This window comes from Choloepus didactylus, chromosome 22 (genome assembly GCF_015220235.1).
Source record: "Choloepus didactylus isolate mChoDid1 chromosome 22, mChoDid1.pri, whole genome shotgun sequence".
In the NCBI taxonomy this organism is placed as follows: Eukaryota; Metazoa; Chordata; class Mammalia; order Pilosa; family Megalonychidae; genus Choloepus; species Choloepus didactylus.
The window spans coordinates 2769622-2796039 of NC_051328.1; the positions used below are offsets into that span (position 1 = coordinate 2769622).

A 26418-nucleotide genomic window follows, 5' to 3' on the forward strand; every position below is an offset into this window, starting at 1 on the left:
ATTGAGGGCTTGGCCTTCCAAATTTGTAGTCATCAGTGCTTGTGAGAATATCAGTAATTCCCCAGGTGGGGATGTTTAATATTTCCAAATTTTCCCCTGGTCCCTCCTGGGGACTTTGCAAATACATTTTTTTTTTTTTTTTTTTTTTTGGTCTGCCTGTACAAACCAACCAGATTTAACTCCCTACTCAAAATTCCATATAATTCCCTCATCTTTGAAGGTGAGTTTTGCCAGATATAGGATTTTTGATTGGCAGTTTCTCTTTTTCAGTATCTTGAATATATCATACCACTGCCTTCTGGCCTCCATGGTTTCTGCTGGGAGATCTGCATTTAGTCTTATTGAGGTTTCCTTGTATGTGATGGATTGCTTTTTTCTTTAACTTACATGGTAAGGTAATATGCCTCCATTAATTGTAACAAAGACAATATACCAAAGCTAAATGTCTATAAGAGGGGATATGATGGAGAGGTGTGGGACTCTTGGCATTGGAATTGTTGTCTGAACTTTATGTTGTATTTTATTTTTATTCTCCCATCATTTTTAAAGCTGTCTTTTCAGGGGCGCATTTCCTTTATTTCAAACTCGCCCAGTTCCTGAAACCTCTTAACTATTTTCCACAGTTTTGACAAAAATGGCTATCCATGTTTTTGGAAATTGTTCAACGGTTTTGTGGGAGACAGAACCCTGAATTGTCTCCTGGTTCTGGTCTACTGGACAAATATATTCGTTTATTTAATTTTATGTAATTACTTTGGCAACAATACAAAGGCGATCACTAAAATGTTAACTTTTAATTAACCAAGTTGTTCTTAATTCATTGTGGACTTTCTTTGAAGATATAGGAATGTATAAGAAAATATTGGTGATATAGAATTAGGTGATTTTGTTTTTATACTTTTATGCTGTTATTTGAATACCTTCTCATTTAACTCTTACTTAACAGGTATTTATTTTCTTGAGAACTTTATTTTTCACTTTCTTCATTCATTTTTACCTCTAGAAAACTTCACTGGTGATAATATTGAGAATAATTATATGACAATTATTTTAGTCTTTTATGGGGAGGGATAGTTACCTTAATAGCACTTTTAAAAATATGTTTTCAGTCAAAAACCATGATACAATACCATTAAAACAGTTTATCACGCAATAAGGTGAATGGATCCTATACACAGCATTTTGAGTGAAATACATCAGACACAAAGGCAAACACTGTAATGCCTCACCAATATGGACTAACTACAATGTGTAAATTCAGGATTGAATCTTAGAACACAGACTAAGAGGGGAATGATTATTGTAATGGTCCCTAGATTGTAAGCTCTTACAGCTGTCACATCTATTCCTGAATTGTAATGGCTATCTCCAGACTTTGAGTTGCTGATCCCTTACTGCATAACTTGATTGGTCTCTAGAACATTGGGTATCTGTGTGACACCTGAAACTCAGAGCTAGAGCTCGGCAGATATGAATGTCAGTATTAGTGCTTATAGCAACTGTTAAAAAAAAAAAAAAAAAGAAAGAAAGCTGAAAAAGATCCCAGACTTTAATTAGTGACATGCTTGAAGTAGATCTGGTTAAGATTAGGGCAAACCGGGCCAAAGGGTAAAGGTCAAAACTGACTGTGTTTTAAAACTTCAACTTCCATGTGAGACCAAGGGAAGAGATGTCTATTTGGCACAGGATTTATATTTTCTAAACAGTGTAACTCTATAGTCAGTTTGTTCAAACACCACAATTGCATGGAACTTTGAATAGGAAGTGAGATATGGTAGGTTTGTATAGGTTACAGTGAAACAGTGACACATTCCAAAGTAATTTGGGCAGAGAATAAAAATATATATGCAGGGCCCCCTGAGGAGCTGGGGGAAAATGCAGAAGTGTTGGACTTCCTCACCTGGACTGATGCTGATGTTGTCACAAACATCGAGGACTGGCAGTTTGATGTGCCTCTATCATGGGACTTGCCCTTATGAAGCTCGTTACTGCAGAGGAGAGGCTAAACTTGCATATAATTGTGCCTAAGAGTCCCCCCGAGTGTACCTCTTTGTTGCTCAGATGTGGCGCGCGCGCGCTCTCTCTCTCTCTCTCTCTCTCTCTCTCTCTCTCTCTCTCTCTCTCTCTCTCTCTCTCTCTCTCTCTCTCTCTCTCTCTCTCTCTCTCTCATGAAGCCACCTCGGCAGGTGAACTCACTGCTCTCCCCCCTACATGAGACCAGGGGTTGTAAATTTCCCTGGCAATGCAGGTGATGATTCCTGAGGATGAATCTAGACCCAGCATTATGGGATTGAGAATATCTTCTTGACCAAAAGGGGGATGCAAAATGAAACGAAATAAAGTTTCCATGGCTGAGATACTTCAAATGGAGTCGAGAGGTCACTCTGGTGGGCATTCTTATGAATGTCCTTTTAGGTTTTTTTTTTTGTTTTTTTTTTTTTTTTAATCATCATTTTATTGAGATATATATATATATATATCCTTTTAGGTTTTAATGTATTGGAATAGTTTGAAGTAAATACCGGAAACTACCAAATTCCAATCCAGTAGCCTTGACTCTTGAAGACGATTGTATAACAGTGTAGCTTACAGGGGGTGACAGTGTGATTGTGAAAACCTTGTGGATTGTACTCCTTTATGTAGTGTATGGATGGATGTGTAGAAAAATGGGAAAAAAAACAAAATGAAAAATAGGGTGGGATGGGGGGATGATTTGGGTGTTCTTTTTTACTTTTATTTTTTATTCTTCTGATTCTTTCTGATGTAAGGAAAATGTTCAAAAATAGATTGGGATGATGAATGCTTAAAAAAAACAGTCTATCAAAAATAAATTCACTCTCCATTGTATTGCAAGTTATATCAGTTTTGCATAGTCTATTGCTGTCTTCATCTATATGCATATGTATTACTAATTGTTATAAAAGCATATATATAACATATAGAGATTGTATTTTTGTTGTATAATGTAAAATAATACTCTTTTGCTATAGCTCTAAATAAAAACTGAAATATTATCCACACACAGTCCTTCCACCTTAGCAAATGTGTCCCCTTTGGTCTTTTTACATAAATACACACAGCTTTCAAGTTGTGATTATTTGTACCTGATTCTGTTTTCTTTCTTAGTTGATCGCTTCAGTAGGAGTTTGTAGACACCCCGAGTTTAGCCCTTACTGTGCAAATAGTGGCCATATTATTTCTGTTCAGTTGCTAGGCTGTTAACATAGTTAGTTCTTTCTGGTACTAATTGAATTCAGAATCTCGAAGGGCATGAGTCAGCCCATGCCTCCTGTGCTCTCTTGTGTGTTAGGTCTTCCGTGTCTTCACTATGAAGCCATTCTAATTTGTGCCATTTTATAGATTCTTTTTTAAAAACTCTTCTGTTGGCTCAGAGTAGGTCATTTCCTGTTCCGTTTTATTCACAAATCATTTTCTCTTTCCAACAGAAAATAATGGGGCAGTTGCTAAATGTGTATGTCCTTTCTTTACTTTCTTCAGAATGTTTACCTTCTGCCTAAATATAAAGGTATTCCAGGTACCTTGGCTTTAAACTGACATGCTTTACATAGCAATTTTTTGAACCTAAATGCTTTAATTTTCTGTAAATAATCTTATTGCATCTTAACACAGTTTTACCCCAGAATAAATTATACGTTCATTTTTGTGCTTTGCATTTTGTCATGCATTACCTGAATCTAGAGTTGGATTACTTGTGATCCTGAGACGTTTATGATTTTTGAGTGCTTTTAAGAGGAGTGAGAACCCATACTTAGTTTGATGGCTTAAAGTTCAGATGACTTCCTTTCGTTCAGCATTAGAAAAAGTATACCAGTCAAGTGAATAATCTTCTGTATCCGTTTTGTGACAAATTATTGTGATTATTGTGTATTCTGTAGTTTTTAAGCAGTGTGCTCTAACACCTTGCAGTAGTTTTCATGGCTGAGAAGTAGATACTGTCTCTTCTTATGGTCTGGATAATAAGGCTAGAGTATTATCTACTTGGGATAAAGTGGAGGCCTAAGACTTTCAGTATGAAGACTAACTGAATATTAGTGGAGTGGGTGTGTTTGGGAGATGTGAGATTTTTGAGGCATGATTCTTTGACAGAGGATTTCCTGGAACTATCAACATAAGGAATAGGGTTTGGATTTTAGGGCATGTAAGTAGATATATTTCCCAAAGGGAGATGACGTGATTGAGCTAATGACTACTATATGATTTTTTTAGTTGTCAGAACAGGTGCATGTATCACTTAGCTACACCTACTGCCAGGGGTGAGGGTGAGGGTGTGGGTGTCCCAAGATATTTAGAGCCCTTCTATACTTGTTGACAAAGGGGGTTCCTTCTCTCTCCTCCCCCCACCAAAGGAAATTACTGGTAGTGAAATTGGGTAGCTAATATATAAAAATGAAAATCACATATAAAAATGAAGAAGATAGTGCTTCTTCATTTGTGAATAGGTTTTCTTTATATGGCTGAGTGAAAATGAGTGAATTTGATGTGTTTTCATTTTTCTCTTAGACTCAGTTTATGAACCTCTTAAAAGCATTGATCTTCCAAGACCTGATAAAGAAACTCTGTGGGATAAATTGGATCGTTATTACAGAATTGGTAAGCAAAACTGAGGAAAACATGTCTTTAAATAGCTATGATTAGTATTTATTCTATGCTGTTTATATTGTATGCATTATGTGGATATTATTTTATCACTTGCATGTTGGGATAGTTTCAGTGCTTTGGCAAGTATATATTCCAACTGCACATTGATACCAAGACTATAAATCTCCAAGTTACTTCTGGTTCTTGAGTAATTTTTACACTGTCACCAATACCTTCCATGTCCTTTTAACCTTCCTAAATATTACCAAATTCAAGAACCTGAGGAGATTTCTTGATTAATACTTATAGAAACAAAAATTTTATATAAGTATTCCTTCTTCATTTACCTGCGCATAGTGTCCTGATAGTTCTGAAATTTTTATATTCATTTAGAATTCAGGGAGATGCAAAAAGTAATACCAGGTTACTGTCATTAATATCATGTTACTAGTTTTGTATGTGTTTACGAAGGTCAGTCTGGCAAATTTTGTTTTTCAGTGTGAGGAAACAACAGCTTTGAGATGGGCATGTATGGTGCTCCTCTTTGTTTGTCAGACCATAAATTGGAAATGCCCATTAATTTTTTATTAGTTTATTTCTTGTACCATTTACTTGGCCTAGAATCACAAATAATATAAAATTTGGTTTATTTGTCTCACTCTAAGATGTGGGTTTTTAGTTTATTTCAACCGTTTGAAAACCTTATTTTACAAGATTCTGGTATATATATATTATGTTGCCCTTTTATCTTTATAGCAGTAACTGGTTGGAGAATTAACTGTATTTAAAAAAAAAAAGTCAGTGGTTTACTTGGGACTATAAAGACCAATTCTTTAATCTTGGAAATAATAAATACCCTGGTGTTCTGAAAGAAATGATTACTTTCTTTGCATGAAGAATAGTTACGGTGATAGGATCTGTTTAGTCTGAGAAAAAGAAAAAGAAAACCAAAACTTAACTCTTTAATCCCTGTGATGGACCAGAGCATTTAAGAGCTTTCAAAAACTATCCTAAAAAGTTGTTGGAACATACTCAAGCTAGGTTAGATTAATTAATGTACTTTAGGGAAAAATAATACTCATCCATTTATAGTTAGAGAGGAATAAATAGCTTTTAGGAAATGTAATTTTAGTGTGTTTATCTTCCAATTTTAGGACTCATAAAAGGTGATGAAACATGGATTTTACACTTCTTTTAAGTAAAATGTTCACAAAACAGTTAGCTACTTGGCTGCTGTTTTCATGTCATACAAGAATGGGATTCAGTTTTGAAATATTAAACGTCTTAAAATTTACAATATAATAAACATAATAATAAATAAAGCGAATGCACTCCTCTAAAAACCAGGCACAAATTAGTCATCAGTGAAATACAGGATTCTGGCCTGTTTTATACATCCTTCCTGTGTTCTTGATAATTTCCTTTTCTCCTTGTGGTTGGAGTAGATTTGGATTTAGCAACTGTATGCTACTCTTTGTTGTACAGTAAGTGCTAATTAATTGAATCTTTGCTTAAAACTAAAAAGACACTTTCATGCAGGATGGATTCCTGCTTAGGCTGAGGTGACCTACATGAAGTTGTTTCTACTCTACAAAATTTTATAGATATAAATACAGCTAAGTTTAGAAATAACGATTAAATAGTCAGAAGTGGAATGAGCGAACCCAAGAGGATCAAGACATTCAACCTAAGGAAAATGGATGGCTGTACAATTCATTCTTTGTCTTGTCTTCAATTGCAGTCAAGTCTACATTGTTGTTGTATCAAAGTCCAACCACAGGTCTCTTTCCCACTAAAACTTGCGGTGATGATCCGAAAGCCAAGATCCAGGACAGCCTGTACTGTGCTGCTGGGGCATGGGCTTTGGCCCTTGCATACAGGTAAGCTGGTTGTGCTCTACTGGAAGCTCCGAGTCTAGGTAGAAGAGCTTTCTTGACCCTAGGTGAATTAGGCAGCTGTGTTTTGATTCTGCCACCAACTTACTCTGTCACCTGTGATTGCTCACATCCCCTTTTAGGCCTCTAAACCCTTTAGTTTTCTAAGGGATTTATATGAGATCTCTTAGATTCCTTTTGGTTCTAACATTTTTTGACATTGTAATGAAAATATTTCATCTCAAGGTTTTTGAAGTAGCATTAGTCTTTGTCAGGATGAATTGTCTGTTTTTATCAAGTTGATTGATTTCAATCACAGAAGAAATTGATGGTGATTGAATTTTGCAGATGAAAAAACTGAGGCGCACAGTAGCTTACAGGTTTGTCCAGAATTACACAACTAGTTAATAGAGCCAGGCCACAACTACTGTTTTTTTATTTCAGTTTTGTGTTTTTCCCACTGTATTTCTTTGGGTATCGGTTGTTAAATCTAGGCATATTTTAAGTAATTCTTTTATAAAGAAAAAAATTCTATTACAATAGAAAATTTTTCCTCTTTATTTCATTATACATAGAAAACATCCAATGTGAGGTCTGATAGTGAGTAGTTAATACATTTTAACCATATTACTAAGATTTTTAAAATTAGGTTTCTGAATGTTAATTTTTCTGAAGGTGATACAAAATAGATACATTTACTTCTGATTTGAAATTTTATCTTCCACATGAACATGATTCCCTGCCTTAAATCACTGATGTCTTGCAGTTTTTAAAAGTAAATTTAATATTGAGATAATGTGACATGATTATCGTTAGCACACTTTCGTTGTGCTTATGTCACTACAAGCATTTCCTTGCATAGTCTATGTGAGTATAGTACGTCTTCATTAATTGTAAAGCTACTAGTGCTCTTAGAAGTATGGGGAGTCTTCTGGTTTGCTAAAGCTGCCGAAATGCAATATACCGGAATTGGATTGGCTTTTTCAATGGGATTTATTAAGTTGCAAATTTACAATTCTAAGGGCATGAAAATGTCTAAATCAAGGCATCAAGAGGTAGATACCTTCTCAGAGGAAAGGTCTATGGCATCTGGGGTTTTTCTTTCACATGGGAAGGCACATGACTGTAGTCTGCTGGACCTCTCCCAAGGTTAGCTTCTTGTTTCCCTTGCTTTCTCCAAAATGTTTCTGGGCTTCTGTCTTAGCTTCTCTCTTTTAGCTCCTGTGTGTCCTTGTCTGTCTCTCCCAGGATATTTCTCTCTTAAGTGTCTGTGTGTCCTTTCTTAGCTTCTCCAGGGCAAACTCTGGATTTCGTCTCTTAGCTTAGCATCTCCAAATGTCTTTCCCTCTGCATCTCCAAGTATCTGAGTCTGTGTTGGCTCTGAGTTCTCTCTCCCTCCCTGAGCTCTCTTAAGGACTCCAGTAAACCAATTAATACCTAACTTGAATGTACAGGATCACATCTTCATGGAAATAATCTAATCAAAAGTTCCCACCCACAATAGGTCTGCCTCCACAAGATTGAATTAAAGGAACATGGCTTTTCTGGGATACGTAATATATTCAAACCAGCACAGGGAGTATCAACAGCACCTTAACCAAGTGGTCAAGTCAGTAATGGGCAAACTGATGTTATGTGCCTCCTCAAGTGAGACAGTGGAAGCTATACTGCATCTCCTATGAGAACTTCTTACCAGAATGTCTAAGTAGTCAGTCAAAGCCAGATTGTAGCTTCTAACAAGACAACTGGCTTGGACTATTAAAAAAAAGTTGGTATCACAGATTTTTTTTTAACAGTGAGGTTGACTAGATTAAGAAAGACTAAAGATGTATGATAACAAATGCAACACATGATCCTTAATTGGATCATGCATTTTAAAAACATTATTAAGTATATTTTGGGGATAATTGGATAAATTCTATTGAAGACTATATATTAGATAATATCAATATTAAATTTCTTGGGTGTGATAATGGTTTTATGGTTATGTAGGATAATGTCCTTGTTTTTAGCAGATGTTTCTGAGGTGTGTAGGTGTGATGGGTCCTGGTGCTTAGAGGTTACTTTCAAATAGTGCAGAATAAAGAAAAAAAAAAACAAAAAAAAAGAACCATAGAGAATGCAAGCTAATGTTAAATTGGTGAATCTAGGTGAAGAGTAAAGAGGTTTTTTCATTGTAGAATTCTTTCAGCTTTTCTGTAGATTTGAAATTTTTCTTTATAAAACACTGAGTGAAAATTACTTATATAGAAAATACTACAGTAATGACAGGATATGGCTAAAAGTCAGACATTCACCTTTTCTCAGAAGTCGTCAAACATCTGATAAAGAATTTAGTGTTCTTATTTTTCTGGGCACATTATCTATGTACTAACTCCTTACATTATTTTTCTTCTTATGTAGTAAAAGTATCAGATTTTGTGTGCATGTGTGACTGGCAAGTGAAATATTTAGAGAAAGGCAAGGGTTCTCATCAAAGAAACATTATGAAACCCTTTTTAAGTTTCACAATATATTTAAGTTGTGATGACTTGTTTAAAGAATTCTCATGTTGCAAAGTTGATAAGAATTTTGTTTCAGTCTACTTGTAAATGCTAACGAAATTGTATAGATTACTTTAGGAAGAATTCCTCAAAATCTATGTTAATTTTTTCTTCAGTAGTTTATATCTCTTTTTGGTATTGACTGCATGGTATAAAGTTATTAATTTAAAAAAATTATGAGTAAATTTGAATTTCTAATTGTATTAGTTTTCCATCAGCCTTGTAACAATCCGTGAAACCTCATGTCTGTTTGAATTTGGGTATTGTGTGTGTGTGTGAACTGAGGATTTTAAAACATTGAAAGTCTTTTTATTTTGTGTGCATTTAGGAGTATAATATTGTGTTGTTCAATTAGTTTCATATAGTCAGTATTTTACTATTGAAGACAATGAAATAATAAACTTGCATAAATGTACTTTGAAATAGTTTTCATTTTTCCTAAATGTAATGTAAGTCCACTTTACAATTTGAATATATTTGTTTAAACTTGGAAGAGGAAAGGAAAGTCATATAGTAAGTTATACTTTTTAATGTATTATTTATAAAAATAATTTACATGGTTCAGGTTAAAACCGTTTCTGAACCTACTAAACTATACAAAGTCTGTTAAAAGAAAATTAGCTTATTCTTTATTTTAAAATGGTATCATGTAGGGTTTGGGCAATTTTTGTTTGTTTTTAATATGAGCTTTTGGGGGGAAACTGACTCTTTACATTAGAGATCAAATGTGAAATATAGCTTTCTTTTTATATGTGAGAAGAATAAGTCATTTTTTAAAGAGTATTGTCTTGATTGGATACTGTCAGACTGCTTAAATGCATATATATTGGAAAAAGGAAAACTCAAAGTGTTGTCAGGATACTACCAGTAGTGTCCAGGTGAGAGAGGTTGTGTCTTCCTGCAAAAAATTGGCCTGTTCCCTGCATGACAGATTTATTGCTGTTCGGGAGTTTAATATAATAGGTGGCCCTAACTTAGTGTTAAACAATCAAGTGACATGGATAACTGTTTACCTAGTGACATTCTGATTATATTTTATTTTCCTTGAAGCTTGCCTGAGAGGAAATAATGCGCAAATGATAGGACTTTAGTGTCTAGTTTCTTCTCTAGTTATATATCTACATAGATTATAAATATAGTTATTATATATAAATTATATATAGAGATATGAAATCAAGATTTCATGTTGTGGGGATACCTGATCAACAGTTTACACTTAGATTGTGACCAATAAATTCTTATTAAATACAAGTAAATTTAAGGTTGTTTCATTTATTAGTTTTTGTAAATTTGAAATATTTTTCAGATCACACTAGAACTTGAATTTGCATACGTCCTACTTCCTAAAGAGGACAGAATTTTGTCGGTCTCTGGTAGAAAATAGAGGAATTATTTTAGTTCACCATGTTTACTTTAAATCTTAGGAAAGGTAATAAATATGTCCTAATGACCTAAATGTTTTTACTCAAATGCATCTATATCTGCTCTTTCATTTTCCAGAGAAATATTCTGGTTACCAGATTATTTGCAGTAGAAAGGAGGACCAGGAGAATGTCATAAAAAGGAACAGTTCTTTGTTATAGCTGAATTATTCTGGAATATTTTATTCTTGGTTTAATGCTTATGAAATTAGGAGCCAAGAAAATTATTTTAAAGACATTTTTAGAAAAACTTGACTTGATTTTGCTTTTTTCTTCATTCTTTCCTCATTTTCAGTTGGGGTAGGAATGGTATGCAGAAAATTTCATGACTTCATTATACGCTAACTGTGCTATTTCCTCCATAAATCAATGCCTGTTCCACTGTTACCCATGCCAGGATTTGACTCTATTAAAACAGTTCTATCAAGAGGAAAAATAAAGTACAGAGCAAAAATTTGGCAGTATAACTGCCTTTGCCTGCATAATAAAGGAGTAATGATGTGGTAATGATGAAAATTTTACTTTTTACTGACATTCACTATAATATGTTAAAAATGACACTTTTTCTTCTCAGTAGTAGTCTATGAGATATGTATTTGGAGAAGGAGGTAATTGTAGTATACTTTTTAAGGAGACAGGTGATATTTTTTCTCAAGTTTGGATGGTTGCCAGATATTTTAGTTAAGATTAATTGAAAGAGTAATTAAGCCATTTTTGTTTTTCATTAGTGGGTAATTCTCACCGAAACTTTTTTGGTCACCGATCTATAATAATACATAATAATAAAACAGGAAGTTATGACCAGGAGAGCATCTTAAACCGAGTTTAACATTAATACTTTGACTGTTTTTCTTTTTCTTGTTTTTATTTTTCTTCAAAGCAAGAGGTATAAACTGTGGTCTATTGATTTTAAATTAAGATCTGAGAACGTAAGACTTTATGTACAAATGCATCATGTATTTTAAATAATATTTCCAGTTAATATTTTGACACTTATAAAGAGATTAAAAGAGAAATTGGTAAAGGAAGAGAAAAGTAATCTGTTAGGAGAGAAGCAAAATGTATATAAACATAAAGGGGAGACTTTGGAGAGAAAGAGGTAAGGAAAGAAACAGGAAAAGGGGTAAGACAGCATACAGAAGCCTAGCATATTAGAAATATTAGTTATTACTATTTTTTAATTATACTTTCTGTTTGGCTTAAGAATCTCCAAATGTTCATAATTCTAAATACATATGCACCTAATAACAGTACATCAGAATTCACAAAGTAAAAATAGTACAGCTAATGGGAAAAAAAGAGAGACTAATCCACATAATCCACATGATAGTTCGAAATGATTTTTAACACTCCTCTCAACTAATAACAGTATAAGTAGACGAGAAAATCAGTGAGGATATTGAAGCTTTGAACAAAACTATCAGACAACTTGATCTAATTGACATTTATAGAATATTAAACTTAATAATTGAAGAATATATATCCTTTTTATGTGTACATGGAACATTTAACAGGGTAGACCACAGGCTGTGACATAAATCCCCCCAAATTTCAAAAGACTGAAATCTTACAAAATGTGTTCTCTGTCAATAACGGAATTAAATTAGAAATCAGTAAATATGAGGTATCTAGAAAAGCCTCAGATATTTTGCAGTGAAACAGTATGCTCTAAAATAGTCAGGGGCCGAGTAGAAAAATAACAAGGGGAATTAGAAAATAGTTTAAACAGAAGAATAATTAAAACAAAATGAATACACAGAAATCTCTAACCAGAGAGTCTAAAACTTTCCATCTCAATCTAAGTTTATGCTCATCTCTTCAATTACTCATTTGTTCAAACAGCACTGAGTGTTTACTCTGAGGCAGACATTTGGCCTTAGCATATGATAGCTCTGTCTGGTTGTTGCTAGCATGCAAGGATATGAGACACCAGTGCTACTGTCTGTCCCATTCAGAGCTAAGTCTCTAAAGTTTCGAGAATAAAGAATAAATGCTTCAGCCAGACCTGATCTGCTCTTCTGTTTTAGCAAGAAGCATGCATCCAGTCATTCAAAGCTATGCACCAAGTTCTTCCAATTTTACTTCAAAAAACGTTTCCTAAACCTTTCTCTTTTGCATTTCTCCTACCACTGATATTAGGTCCTTACCTAAGAGTTCACTCTCTCTTGGATGGAATCCTGCAAGTTGATGTCTTAACCATCTCTTTGCCTCTATTCTCGTTCCCGTTTTATCCAGCATCTACTCTAGAGCCCATGTGCTTTATCTAAGATACAAATCCAGCTATGCTACTTTCCTCCTCTAGATGCTTCAGACCCTATAAACATTTACTGACTCCTTACTACAGAATCAAGTCCTGACTTCTAAACATAGCCCACAGAGCCCACTATGACTTACTGTCTGTCCAACTTCATCACCATTTTCCACCTCTCTTAATATCACAAGATTAAAATCTCCCTGAATACATCAAGCTTACTCATGATGTATCTTTTTCATGATATTCCTTCTTTCTGGAATAACCTTTTTACTTCTTCCCTGGCTAAGTTTTATTTATCTATCAAAGAATCGGCTTGCTTCTAATATACTGGAAGTCTGAGCTTTTCGCTAAACTATGTATCTCTTCTCTGTAACCTCATTGTGCCCCGTTCAAACCTCAACATCAGTATATACCGACAATATGTATCTGTGCAACTGTGAAGCCCCAGTGCCTTGCAAATAAAATAGCCTTAAATATCTGTACAACTATTCTATTATTTATTGAGAGAGGAGTGTTAAAAATAATTTCCAGAGAGGATCTAAGATGGCAGCATAGACAGGAGTAGAAGCTAAGTAGCCCCCTGGAACAACTGAAAAAAAAACAGAAACAATTAGGAAATAATCCGGAATAACTGCAGGGGGACAAATGTGACCATCCACTCATCATACACCAACCTGAATTGGGAGGAATGCCCAAGATCACAGCATAAAATCTGTAAGTAAAAACTGCAGATCCAAATAGGGAGACCCGTCCCCCCCAGCCTGAGCTACAAAGCCTCGTGGTGCCAGAGAGAAGCTTCCTCCCAGCAAGTGAATGTAGCTCAGCTGAGCTCCAGCTGGGGTTTTAAGTAGCAAGTGTGAACTGCTCACTACGAGGTACGAATCCCCAACAAGTAGACAGAGGCTTTGGATGATGACTGACCTTGGAGAGCCGGAGGGTCGCCTTGGACTAGCTCTGTTCCTTTTTCGACTCAGTGGAGAAAGTCTCAGCCATTTTCAGTTCCCAGTTCTGTGACCCAGACAAGGGTATAGCACAGGCAGAGAGAGACCATTGAAATGCTAATGACCTCCCCCTAGGGCATCTATCTTCTCTAAGAGGAAAGGGGTGGGGCCCAGCTCTACTACCTGCCTTTCAGTCAGAACTTACACCAGTCAAGAATTATAGGCTTAACAGGTGCCACCTGCTGGGCAGAAAAGCACAGTGACCTGAGGCATCACAGGGTGTACCAATTCTCTAAGACACACTTGCAGGGAAACCGGATACAGAATATTTCTTCCTTCTGGGACCTTAGCCCATTCTGGTCTGGGGAGGCCTGGTTGGGGTAACCAAGGAAACCATGCCTAGACAACAGAAAACTACAACCTACACCAAGAAAAATGAGGTTATGGCCCGGTCAGGGGAACAGACTTGCACTTCAACTGTGATGCAGGAATTGAAACGACTAATAATAAGTGAATTCAAAAAGTTTAGGGAAGATACGGCAAAAGAGATGAACCGTATAATGAAAACACAGGACGTATGTAAAGTAGAAATTGAAAGTTCAAAAAACTAACTGGGGGAATCTATGGAAATGAAAGGCACAACAGAAGAGATGAAAGACACACTGGAAACATACAACAGCAGATCTCAAGAGGCAGAAGAAAACACTCAGGAACTGGAGAACAAGAAACCTGAAAACCTATACACAAAAGAACAGATAGAGAAAAGAATGGAAAAATAATGAGCAACGTCTCCGGGAACTTAAAGACAAAACAAAAAGCAAGAATTTACATGTCATTGGTGTCCCAGAAGGAGAAGAGAAGGGAAAAGGGGCAGAAGCAATAATAGAGGAAATAATCAATGAAAATTTCCCATCTCTCATGAAAGACGTAAAATAACAGATCCAAGAAGCGCAGTGTACCCCAAACAGAATAGATCTGAATAGGCCTAAGCCAAGACACTTAATAATCAGATTATCAAACATCAAAGATAGAGAATCCTGAAAGCAGCAAGAGAGAAACGATCTGTCACATACAAAGGAAACCTGATAAGACTCTGTGGATTTCTCAGTAGAAACCATGGAGTCAAGAAGGAAGTGGGGTGATAAATTTAAGATACTGAAAGAGAAAAACCACCAACCAAGAAAACTATATCCAGCAAAACGATCCTTCAGATATGAGGGAAAGCTAAAAATATTCTCTGACAAACAGACAATGACCGAGTTTGTGAACAAGAAACCTGCTCTACAGGAAGTACTAAAGGAAGCACTGCAGACAGAAAGGAAAAGAAGGAGTGAGAGGTTTGGAAAACAATTTTGGGAGATTGTAGCACAGCAATGTAAGTACACTGAAAAAAGATGACTGTGAATATGGTTGAAAGAGGAAGGCTGGGATCATGTGGGACACCAGAACAAAAGATGAATGATAAAGACTGGAACTGTGTAACTCAGGGAAACCTAGGATGCTCAATGATTGTAATAAAAGGTACAAATATGTTTTTACATGAGGTAGAACAAATGAATGTCCACATTGCAAGGTGTTAAAAATAGAGTGGGATTGGGGGGAAAATATGATCAATGCGCAGTAGAGGCTAGAATTAACATTGTATTATGCTTCCTTTAATGTAACAAAAGCAATATACCAAAGCTAAATGCATATGGCGGGGTTGGGAATAGGGGAAGGGTATGGGACTCTAGGCATTGGTGATGTTGTCTGACTCTTTATTCTACTTTAGGTTAATGCTATCTTTCCTTTTGTCACCTCTAGCTATCAAGTTTTTTTTGTTTGTTTATTTGTTTTTCTCTCTTTCTCTTGCCTTTTTCTTTTGCCTCTCTGCCTTCTTTCACTCTTCCTCCGTCTTTGTGGAAGAAATGTCCTTATATAGAGAGTGGCGATGGTGCTCAATACATAAATACGTGACTATACAGGGAACCAACAGTTGTTTACTTAGGACGGAATGTGTAGTGTTTGAACAAAACCATCTTAAAAGAAATGGGTTGATGAAGAAACCTTGAGGGCACTATGTTGAGTGAAATAAGACACATAAAGGCAAATATTGCAGGGTCTCACTGATACGAACTAATTATAATATGTAAACTCATAGACGTGAAATATAAGTTACCAGGATGTAGAATGAGGCTAAAGAATTGGGAGCGGTTGCTTATTATGAGCAGAATGTTCAACTAGGGTGAACTTAAATATTTGGAAATGGACAGGGATGATGTTAGCATGTAATGAGAATAACTAACAGCGCTAAAGGGTATGTGAAGGTGGTGGAAAGGGTAAGCTCAGATCATGTATGTCACCAGAAGGAAAGTTGGAGATTAAAAGATGGGAATGTATAAAACAGTTAATCCTGTGGTGGACAATGTCCGTGATTAACTATACAAATATTAGAAATCTGTCTCACGAAATTAGAACAAATGTATGTCACTGTAACTAGAGGTCAATAATAGAGAGGCATATAGGGAAAAAATAAATACCTATTGCAAACTATATACTACTGTTAGTAATATTTTAGCATTCTTTCATCAACAGGAACAAATGTACTATACCAAAACTATGAGTCAGTAATGGAGGGGGGGGCGAGTTTAGGGGTATGGGAGGATGTGAGTTTCCTTTTTTTCTTGGTCTTTCTTTCTTTTCTGGAGTAGTGAAAATGGTCTAAAAATTGAAAAAAAATAATTGTGTTGATGGATGCACAGCTGTATGGTGGTGCCATGGGCAACTGATTGTACACTTTCTGTCTTTGGATAGTTGTATGGTATCTGAACAATCTCAATATGAATATATAAATAAATAAATAAAATTAAAAACCTCTATTCTGTAGACACAGCTAATAAAAGAATGAAAAGACAAAAAAATATAATTTGCAACTGTCATGTAGATTTTTCTCTACTTCGGTTTTGTCATTTTTGCTTTGTGAATTTTGAAGTTCTGCTATTAGGGACATGTATATTTTGAATTATTATGTCTTCTGATGAATTTCCCCTTTTATTACTATGAAATACCTACCCCTCTTTATTTTTTTTTTATCCTCATTTTATTGAGATATATTCACATACCACGCAGTCATACAAAACAAATTGTACTTTCGATTGTTTACAGTACCATTACATAGTTGTACATTCATCACCTAAATCAATCCCTGACACCTTCATTAGCACACACACAAAAATAACAAGAATAATAATTAGAGTGAAAAAGAGCAATTGAAGTAAAAAAGAACACTGGGTACCTTTGTCTGTTTGTTTCCTTCCCCTATTTTTCTACTCATCCATCCATAAACTAGACAAAGTGGAGTGTGGTCCTTATGGCTTTCCCAATCCCATTGTCACCCCTCATAAGCTACATTTTTATACAACTGTCTTCGAGATTCATGGGTTCTGGGTTGTAGTTTGATAGTTTCAGGTATCCACCACCAGCTACCCCAATTCTTTGGAACCTAAGAAGGGTTGTCTAAAGTATGCGTAAGAGTGCCCACCAGAGTGACCTCTCGGCTCCTTTTGGAATCTCTCTGCCACTGAAGCTTATTTCATTTCCTTTCACATCCCCCTTTTCCTACCCCCCTTTAAATGGGGTGTTTTGTCCATTTACTTTCAAAATAATTATTGACATGGTTGGATTTTAGTCTTTCATCTTGCTATTTGTTTTCCATTTGTTTCTTCTATTTTTTTTAATCTCTTTTTCTCCTCTCCTACCATCAGTTGGGTTAATTGAATATTTTTTAGAATTCCATTTTATTTTCACATTACATTTTTTTTGTTATTGGTTACTAACAGTATGAATCCTTAATTTAGGAGCTCACCAGTATGCATCCTTAACTTATCAAAGTCCACTTAGAGACAGTATTCTACGATTTTACACTTCTCATCTGGCAGTTCACAATTCCCACTTCTTTCTTCATACCTGATGTGATGGTTGGGTTCATGTGTCAACTTGGCTGGGTGGCCTAGCTGTCTGGTCAAGCGGGCACTGGCCTGACGATTGCTGTGAGAATATTTGAGGCTGGTTAATAAACCAGTGGGCTGGTTTGTCGGATCATCAGTCAATTGACTGCAGCTGACTGATGACTCATCAAGGGGCGTGCTTCCACAGTGAGAGAATGCAATTGGCTGGATTTGGTCTGGGTGATCAGTTGGAGGCTTATAAGCCGGATGATTAGAGAACCTTCACTTCTTCAGCCGCTCAGTGAAGCATTTCCTGGGGAGCTCGTTGAAGTTGCCAGTTCATTTTCTGAGGAGTTCGTCAAAGTTGTCGGTTTGTTTCCCGAGGAGTTCGTGGGACCTCTTCCTTGGAGTTGACAGCTTGTTGACGGCTCTGCAGAATTTGGACTCGTGCGCTCCCACAGTTGCGTGAGTCACTTTTACAATTTGATAATAAGAGACATCTCTCATTGATTCTGTTTCCAAGGAGAACCCTAACTAATACACCCAACAAATGTAATAAACTCCCAACAGTGTGAGTCTAGTTATTGTTCACTATACCCCTATTTTTTTTGTGTGTGTTGTTGTTGTCATATGTATTATAAGAACATATGTTACAAATTCAGTCTTTCTTTAAAAAGTTTACTTGCTCTAAAAAATCATTGTCTTTGAGGCTACAAGAAGAGAACACACTGTTTTTAATTTTTACCCACTTATTTACCATTTCTTGTGCCCTTCATTCTTTCTTCTAGATCTAAGTTTCTATCTGGTAAGTTAATTTCCTTTCATCCTGAAGAATATCCTGTATCATTCTGGTAATGTACGTCTGCTGATCAGCAAATAGTTCAGATTTTGTTTATCTGAAAACGTCTTTATTTGACTCTTGTTTTTGCTGATGGGTTTTTTTTTTTTTCTTTTAGCCCTATAAATATATCATTTCCTTTGTCTTATGGCCTCCATTTTTTCTGTGTAGCAATTGACCGTCTTTCTTATCTTTGTTTCCCTAAATGTAATATGTCCTTTTTTGTTTATTGCTGCTTTCGAGATATTTTCTTTTTATTTGGCTTGTAGCATTTTTACTATGACATAACTAGGCATGGTTGTTATTATTTTTATTTTTCCAACTTGTTTTTCACTGAGTTTCTTTATAGGTTTATGAATTAATGTTTTTAACCAAATTTGGGATGTTTTTGTCATTTTGTTCTTCAACTAGTGTCCTCCTGTTGTCCTCTTGGACCTGGATTACGTTTATATTGACTATTGATCACAGTTACATGAGGCTTTTTATTTAAATCTTTTTTCTCTCTGTTCTTCCAATTCAATAATTTCTATTAATCTGTCTTCAAATGCACTGCCTCCTTTTCTGCCATCTCCAGTCTTTAAGCTCATCCAGTGACTTTTTCATTTCAGTTATGGTATTTTTAAGTTCTATAATTTCCATTTGGTTTCTAGTTCTCTGTTGACATTCCCTATATATTTACTCATTTAAGATGATATTTTCTTTTTATTCTTTGAACGTATTTTCCTTTAATGCTTTGAACATATTTATAGTAGTTGATTTAAAGTCTTGCTAAATCAAATGCTGGACCTCAAGATAAGTTTCAACTGACATTTTGGAATGGGGCGCTAATGATCATATTTCCCTGTTCTTTACATATGTTGTACATTTTAATTGTGTACTGGACCTTACAGATGATAATTTTAGAGATTCTGGATTGTGTAATCCACTTGGTTTTTATTCCAGTAGGATGTTCATTTACTGGCTGGTCATGTTTAACTTTTGTTGACTTAGTTTTACACTTGGTTAGTGTGCATCTGTGGAAAAACCAAGGTGTTTTCCAAGCACCTGTAACGTAACAGGACATGATTTCCAAGCTGTCTCCTTTGTAAATCTTTTCAAGACTTAGTTTGGGCTTTGAAAGGGCAAGATCCTTAGATCCTTCTAAAGTGTAACCTTTCTGGTACCTTAACTGGATGTCTGAGAGTTAACAAAGTATGAAGGATATCTCTTTACTATGGCTGAGCCAGAACTCCAAATATCCACTGCAGTGCTCAACCTCTAACATCTCTGTTTTGTTTTTAACCCCGTATCAGCTGCTCATAGTGGCCTTGTCCTGTTCATATATTGCCCAGTCTTGAACCAAGGGAATTACAGGGACTCCCACGTGGACTGCTGCTGTTTCCCTCCCCATCCGCCTTTCTTCTCTTCAGTTTCCTGCCATGAAGATTTACCTACTTAAACTACCCTGGACTCTTATCTCTGCCTTAGCTCAAAGGAAGTGCCATGCTTTGCCTGAATTCCAGCTCTGTGAGACATGTTCTCTAGGCCAAGAGCCAGAGGAATTGTGGGGCTCACATTGTGGGTTTCTCTTTCCAGTCTTGTGCTGCCTGTTAAGCAAAAGCAGTTGCCTCATTTATTTTGTCTGATTTTATTGTTATTCTGATAACAGTTTTTCTTTCATAATCAGAAAGTGTATTTTTATTTTGAATTATTTTTCTGAGCTCTTTAAATCTGTACAGATATTTTCTGGTTAAAGTATTAATTTTGTAGGAATAGACTAATAGTTTTTTTGTTTTTGTTTTTGTTCATACCACAAATTTTCTTGAAACCTAGAGATCAGAATGAAATAGTCTTAAATACTCTTAGATATTCTTAACATATAGATTAGTATGAAAATTATCTTCTTTTTATGTAACTTAGGATTTCAGATATGTATTCCCCAATAATACCACTCACTTGGCTTATTATAGTGGCCACAACTCAACTCCTTATCTTCAAAATTGAATCCCTCCAGTCCGTTCTCTTCATTGTATCTAGCGTGTTTTTCTGCCTAGCTCAAACATCACCCATGCCCTCTATACTTAAGTTGAAAGCACTTCTTTCCTTGAAACTGCCAAATAGTTTGCTGTACCCATCTTCCTACCCCAACCACATGGCTGCTAACTTCTGCTCAGCTTTCAGTTCTCTGGAAAGTCTTCCTTTACCTTCTTGACAGCCCTTTCTTCTCAGTCCTTCTTACCTCCTAGACGTTATTATTTGCCTCTGCTATGTATTTCCATACCACTTGCCCCTCTTCCCCGATCATAGCTCTTATCATCGTTGAATCTTACTGATTATTCTTCTCTACTGGATTGTAATTTCCCTGATGGTATAGACTATGTTTGTTTTGCCCACTGTCCTAGCTGTATTATCTAGCAGTTTTACTGCAGATATTAGACACTTAAAAAAATATTGGTTGAATGAATGAAAAAAATATTTGAATGATCAGATACTTTGTGCTTAGGTACTTTTATCAGTTATCATTAAAAATACCAAATGTAGGTTTTTAGCTAAAGATTCAGGATGCTTGAGGGAGTAGTTTTACCTGACTTCCCTGTTTGAGATATCCTGCAGTTTCTGAAAGTGGGTCTTTTTTTTTTTCTTTCTTTTCTTTTTCCATTTTAAGCAGTTAGGTTCTGAAACCAATAACCTAAGCAGAAAGAGGAGTCATATATAACATCACTGTTGGGACTACCAGATCAATCAGAATGGTCTGGTTGGTTGAGTACTTAACTCAATAATTGTTCTTTCTCAGAACTTAGACCAAGTTTAGAATTCTTGGGTTTTGGAATCTGGTACACATGTATTGAAATCCTTCTCCACAACCAGTTCTGTAATCACAGGTAAGTTGTTAGCTCTCTCTGAGCTCCAGTTTCTTCAGGAAAAAATAGGATTATTGTGATGATTAAATGAGATGATGTATGTAAAGGACTGATCGTGGTATCTGACATAAAGGAAGCCCTCAGTAAATGATAGCCACTATTATTATATTATGTTGCATCATCGTCAGTATTATCATCGTTACCAAATAATAACTTAATTTTCTTTTTCTTGTTTATTATTATTATTTTCTGTGGCATGCTTAATTTTCTTACTTTTAATTGAAGGAATTTTTGATTGTGATCTAATTGGCTAGCCATAGCAATATTAAACTTGTGTCAGAGCAGAGTCATGGGCCTCAATTAACCTGGGCTTCCTTGAATCCATATGGCCATTATATAACCTAAAAGATTGGTATTAAAAACTGCTTCTAGTATATAGCAATGAATTTTAAAAATCCATTGGTGGAGTTTTCCAATTTAGAAATATCTTTTTAAAGTGTCAACCTAATTGTAGAAGATATTGTATGTTATTTAAAAAGCGATTGGCTTACTTCCTTAGAAGAATTGATATTTAGGTGAGAAATCTGCACAAGTTCCATCTTGGGATTTTTTTTTTTTTTTTAATTGTAATGTTTCCACATCTGCTTGGAAAAGGGAGTTTGACGTTGACAGAATTAGTAGACATCACCAGAACACAGGATTAGCCAGATAGTTAAATACTTAATTATGAAAAGCTCTGCTTCCTTTTCAAAAGCATTTCCAATTTGTTTCATGAGTTATCTCTCTCATCCAGGCGCCTTGATGATGACAAGGGAAGGACCCATGAGCTGGAGCACTCAGCTATAAAATGTATGAGAGGAATTCTCTACTGCTATATGCGTCAGGCCGATAAGGTAAAACAGTATGGACTAGAATTTTCACATCATTCTGAAGGATTAATTTAACCAGTAGCAATAGCATCTTCTGAAGAAGAATGTACTTTAAATACTTAAAGGCACATCCTAGGCAGTCTCGATAGGTTAAAACCGCCTCTACCTTCCAAGCCCAAGGTTTTGAAATTCAGAAATTGAAGGAACTCCTTCAGTCAGAGGTAATTGAGAATTATTATTGAAACATGAATTTCTGTGTGTTTTGCATCTGGTGTATGCTTGATAAAAACCTGGTGTCTCAGGAACTTCACAATATCCAAACTTCTAAACAATATGATATTATTTTGGAAAATTCTTATCAAAATTACTTTTGTACATGTGAATTGCTCTAGCTTAAATGAATTTTAGTTGAAAAATATAATACTTGATTTCTTTATGTGGAAAGAGGCCAGGACTTGTAGACTTAGAAAACAGCAAAATTCTCAGGATTATCATGAAAATTAAATTAGTGTCAATAATAACACCTTTTAAACGGTAAAGCTCTACATGGATGTAATTTGCTTGTCCCCCTACTTGCCTTCATCTTGGTTTCCCTGGGCTCTAATACTGTGTACCTGTGTGTGTGTGTGTTTGTGTGTGTGTGTGTGTGTGTGTGTGTGTGTCCATCGGGGACCCCAAGGCCACCCCCAGGTTTGAAAATTCACTAGGAGGACACACTAGAACTCAGCATATAGTTGTATTACATGTATGGCTTATTACAGTGAGAAATTGCAAAGGATAATCAGCAAAGGCAAAATGTGCATTGGACAAAATCCAGAGGAAGCCAGGTGCAACCTTCAGACTCCTCTCCTAGTTGAGTCACACAGGACTTACTTAATTCCCCAAGTGACCAATTGTGACAATGTTGTGTAAAATATTATCTACCAGAGAAGCTTGTTAAAGACTCAGAGCCCAAGATTTTTATTAAGTGCATAGGTACCCTCTGCCTAACACTTACCAAAATTCCAGAATACTAGAAGGAAACAGATGTTTAGCCTAAACCATGTTGTTTGTATAAACAATTAAGACACAGTGAGCTAGCCATTCTTATCAGGGAATGGTGGGATCCCTCTCAGAATCCAAGTTCCCAGACACCACCAGCTAGACAGGCCAGCCTTTTAAGCAGACCTTTCTAAGGATAGCAATCTCAGGCCTGCTGACTTTTTCTACCCAAATCATTATAAATGATTTCTAGTGTGTGATGTTGTCTAGCTGTGTGATGTTGGGCAAATTACTTCATCTTTATGTGCCTCAGTTTTTTCATCTGCAAAATATATGTGCTAGTAGTACCTCCTTGATGGTTTTTTTCTGTGAAGACTAAGAGATAATATATAGAATGCACCTAGCACAAGGCCTGGCAGCAGGCAAGCATACAGTGAATACTCATTGTTGCTATCATCACCAGTATTCCTCTTTCCTCCTCCTTTCCACCCCATGTTTCAGATGCTTTTCCAACCTCTAAAACTTAGCAGAGATTCACAATAGTAAATATGCAAGCAAGTTTGAGCATTTTATTTTATGTGTTTTTATCATGTGAATGTCTTCATAATATTTTAAATTATGTTTCATAAGTATCAAAAATTGGGATAAAAAGACCTGTATGTGAAGTCAAAATCTCACCATATTCTAAACGGCTCAGAAACATAGGAAAAAATGATCAACTTCACTGGCTATTAGGGAAATGCAAATCAAAACCACAATGAGGTATCATCTCACACCTACCAGAATGGCCATTATCCAAAAAATAGACAATTACAAGTACTAGAGAGGATGTGGAGAAAGAGGCACACTTATTCGCTATTGGTGGGAACGTAGAATGGTACAACCATTCTAGAAGACAGTGTGGCGGTTCCTCAGGAAACTAAGTATGGATTTGCCATATGACACAGCTATTCCATTGTTAGGTATATACTCAGAGGAACTGAAACTTAAGACACGAATGGACATTTGTAAACTGATGTTTATTGCGCCATTATTCACGATAGCCGAGAGATGGAAACAGCCCAAATATCCATCACCAGACAAGTGGATGAACAAACTGTGGTACATACACATGGTGGAATATTACACAGCTGTCAGACAGAACAAAGACACGGAACATATAATAATGTGGATGAACCTTGAGGACATTATGTTGAGTGAAGTTAGCCAGAAACAAAAGGACAAATACTTTATGGTCTCACTAATGTGAACTAACATTAATTAACAAACTTTAAGAGTTAAAAGCTGATAACACAGGCTATCAGGAGATAGAAAGGGGGTAGAGATCGGACATTTGATGCTGAAGGTCTGCAGAATGTTCAGCAGGATTGACTATATAGATCCAGAAATTGATAGTATAATACTGTGTAATGGTAGCACAATATTGTATAATGTAAGTATACTGAGCAAAGATGTCCGTGAGTAAAGCTGAAAGAGGTGGGCTAGGGGCATGAATGACACCTGAGGTAAAGATAGAAGATAAAGACTAGGACTGTTTAACTTAGCAAAAACTGGAGTGGTCAATGATTGTGACTTAAATGTACAAATACAAAACTGTTTTTGCATATGGGAGAACAAATGAATATCAACCATGTGGAATGTTGGAAAGGGGGTGGTACTGGGGAAAAAATATAATCAAAGCAAACTGAAGTCTGTGGTCAACAGTCACATTGAAATATACTTCCATTAAATGTAACAAAGGCAATATGCCAAAGCTGAATGTGTATGAGGGGGCTATAAGGGAGGGATATGGGATTCTTGGTAGTGGTGTTGTCTGACCCTACTATTATATTTCATTGCATGATTTTTTGTTTTTCTTTTTATTATTTTTTTTATAATTCAGTAAAAAAAAGAAACCTCTTTTTTCATAGTAATGAATATGTTCAAGTGCTGACTATGGTGTAAATGCACAACTGTATGATGATACCGTACAACAACTGATTGTACATTGTGGATAATTAATATAGTATGTGAATACAGCCCTATAAAATTGTGGGGAAAAATATGAACAGGGATAAAAGTGCTGGAGAGAACATGGAGGGAGGGATGTACGTGTTTACTATTGGTTGGGAGGCAGAACGTAGCCTTTCTGGAGGACAGTGGGTGGTTGCACAAGAGGCTGGGTATGTTGGTGCCATGGGTCCTGCAACCTCATTAGGGGGCATATACTTGGAGGATCTGAGAGCAGGAACATGAATGGACATTTGCACACTGGTGTTTATGGAGACAGTATACATGATTTGCAATGGATGGAGGTGGCCTAAGGTTACATCAACTAAGGAACAGAATGGTGAACTGTTATGTGTGTGTACAATGGAATATTGAGCAACTGCAAGAACGAGTGAAGCTGTGAGACACGCGACGAGGTGAATGGATCCTTGGACACCCTTTTGAGTGAGGTACGCCAGAAACAAAGGAAAACACTAATGGCTTACCAACATGGACTAACTACAATGTGTGAACTCAGAATTGAATGTTAGAGCACAGCTTATCAAGGGAACACTTACTGTAATGGTCCCTAGGTTGTGAGCTCTTACAGCAGTCACATCTGTTCCTGAATTGTAATGGCTATTTCCAGATTCTGAGATGCTGATCCCTTTGTGTATAACCTGATTGATCCCTGGAACTTTGGGTTTCTTTGTGACACCTGAAACTCAGAGCTAGAACTCAGCATGTGTGAGTGTCAATATTAGCGCATATAGCAATTGTTTAAAAAGAGGCCAGACTTCAATTGGAAATATGAATGAAGCAGATGTGCTTAGGATTAGGGCAATCAGGCTAAAGGGTAAAGGATGATACTGACTGTTTTAAAATTTCAAATTCCATGTGAGACCAAGGGAAGAGATGTTTTGTTGGTGCAGGATCTATATTTCCTAAACAATTTAACTCGTACAGTTTGTTCAGATACCATAAATACCTGGAACTCTGAATAGGAAATGAGACCCTGGTAGGTTTGCATAGGTTAGTGTGAAATAGCGGCACATCCTGAAGTAGTTTGGGCAGGGAATAAAAATATATATGCAGGGCCCCCCTAATGAGCTGGGGGAATGTGTGGAGGTGTTGGACTTCCTCACCTGGAGTGTTCCTGATGTTCTCACAAACGTTGAGGCTTGGCAGTTTGGTGTGCCGAGCCCTCTATCTTGGGACTTGCCCTTATGAAGCTCATTACTGCAAAGGAGAGGCTAAACCTGCTTATAATTGTGCCTAAGAGTCTCCCCTGGAGTACCTCTTTGTTGCTCATATGTGGCCCTCTCCCTCTAGCTAATCCATCTCTGCAGGTGAACTCACTCCCC

At 36.1% G+C, this 26418-nt stretch overlaps 1 protein-coding gene across 9 annotated transcripts in view; it reads left to right on the forward strand.

Annotated features, from left to right (window-relative positions):
• PHKB (phosphorylase kinase regulatory subunit beta) overlaps positions 1–26418 on the forward strand; it is a 276301-nt gene that overhangs the window by 35485 nt on the left and 214398 nt on the right. For 7 of the 9 annotated variants that reach the window (XR_005213751.1, XM_037815495.1, XM_037815494.1 and 4 more), the window contains 3 exons: positions 4522–4611; positions 6341–6479; positions 22030–22129. Coding sequence is in view for 8 of the 9 variants with exons in the window: in XM_037815495.1 (XP_037671423.1) it covers positions 4522–4611; positions 6341–6479; positions 22030–22129 (329 nt within the window). In the remaining variant the exon portion in view is untranslated. Of the gene's footprint in view, positions 1–4521; positions 4612–6340; positions 6480–21103; positions 21258–22029; positions 22130–26418 lie in introns of those variants that run through there. The other 2 variants (XM_037815498.1, XM_037815497.1) reach the window with 2 other exon arrangements.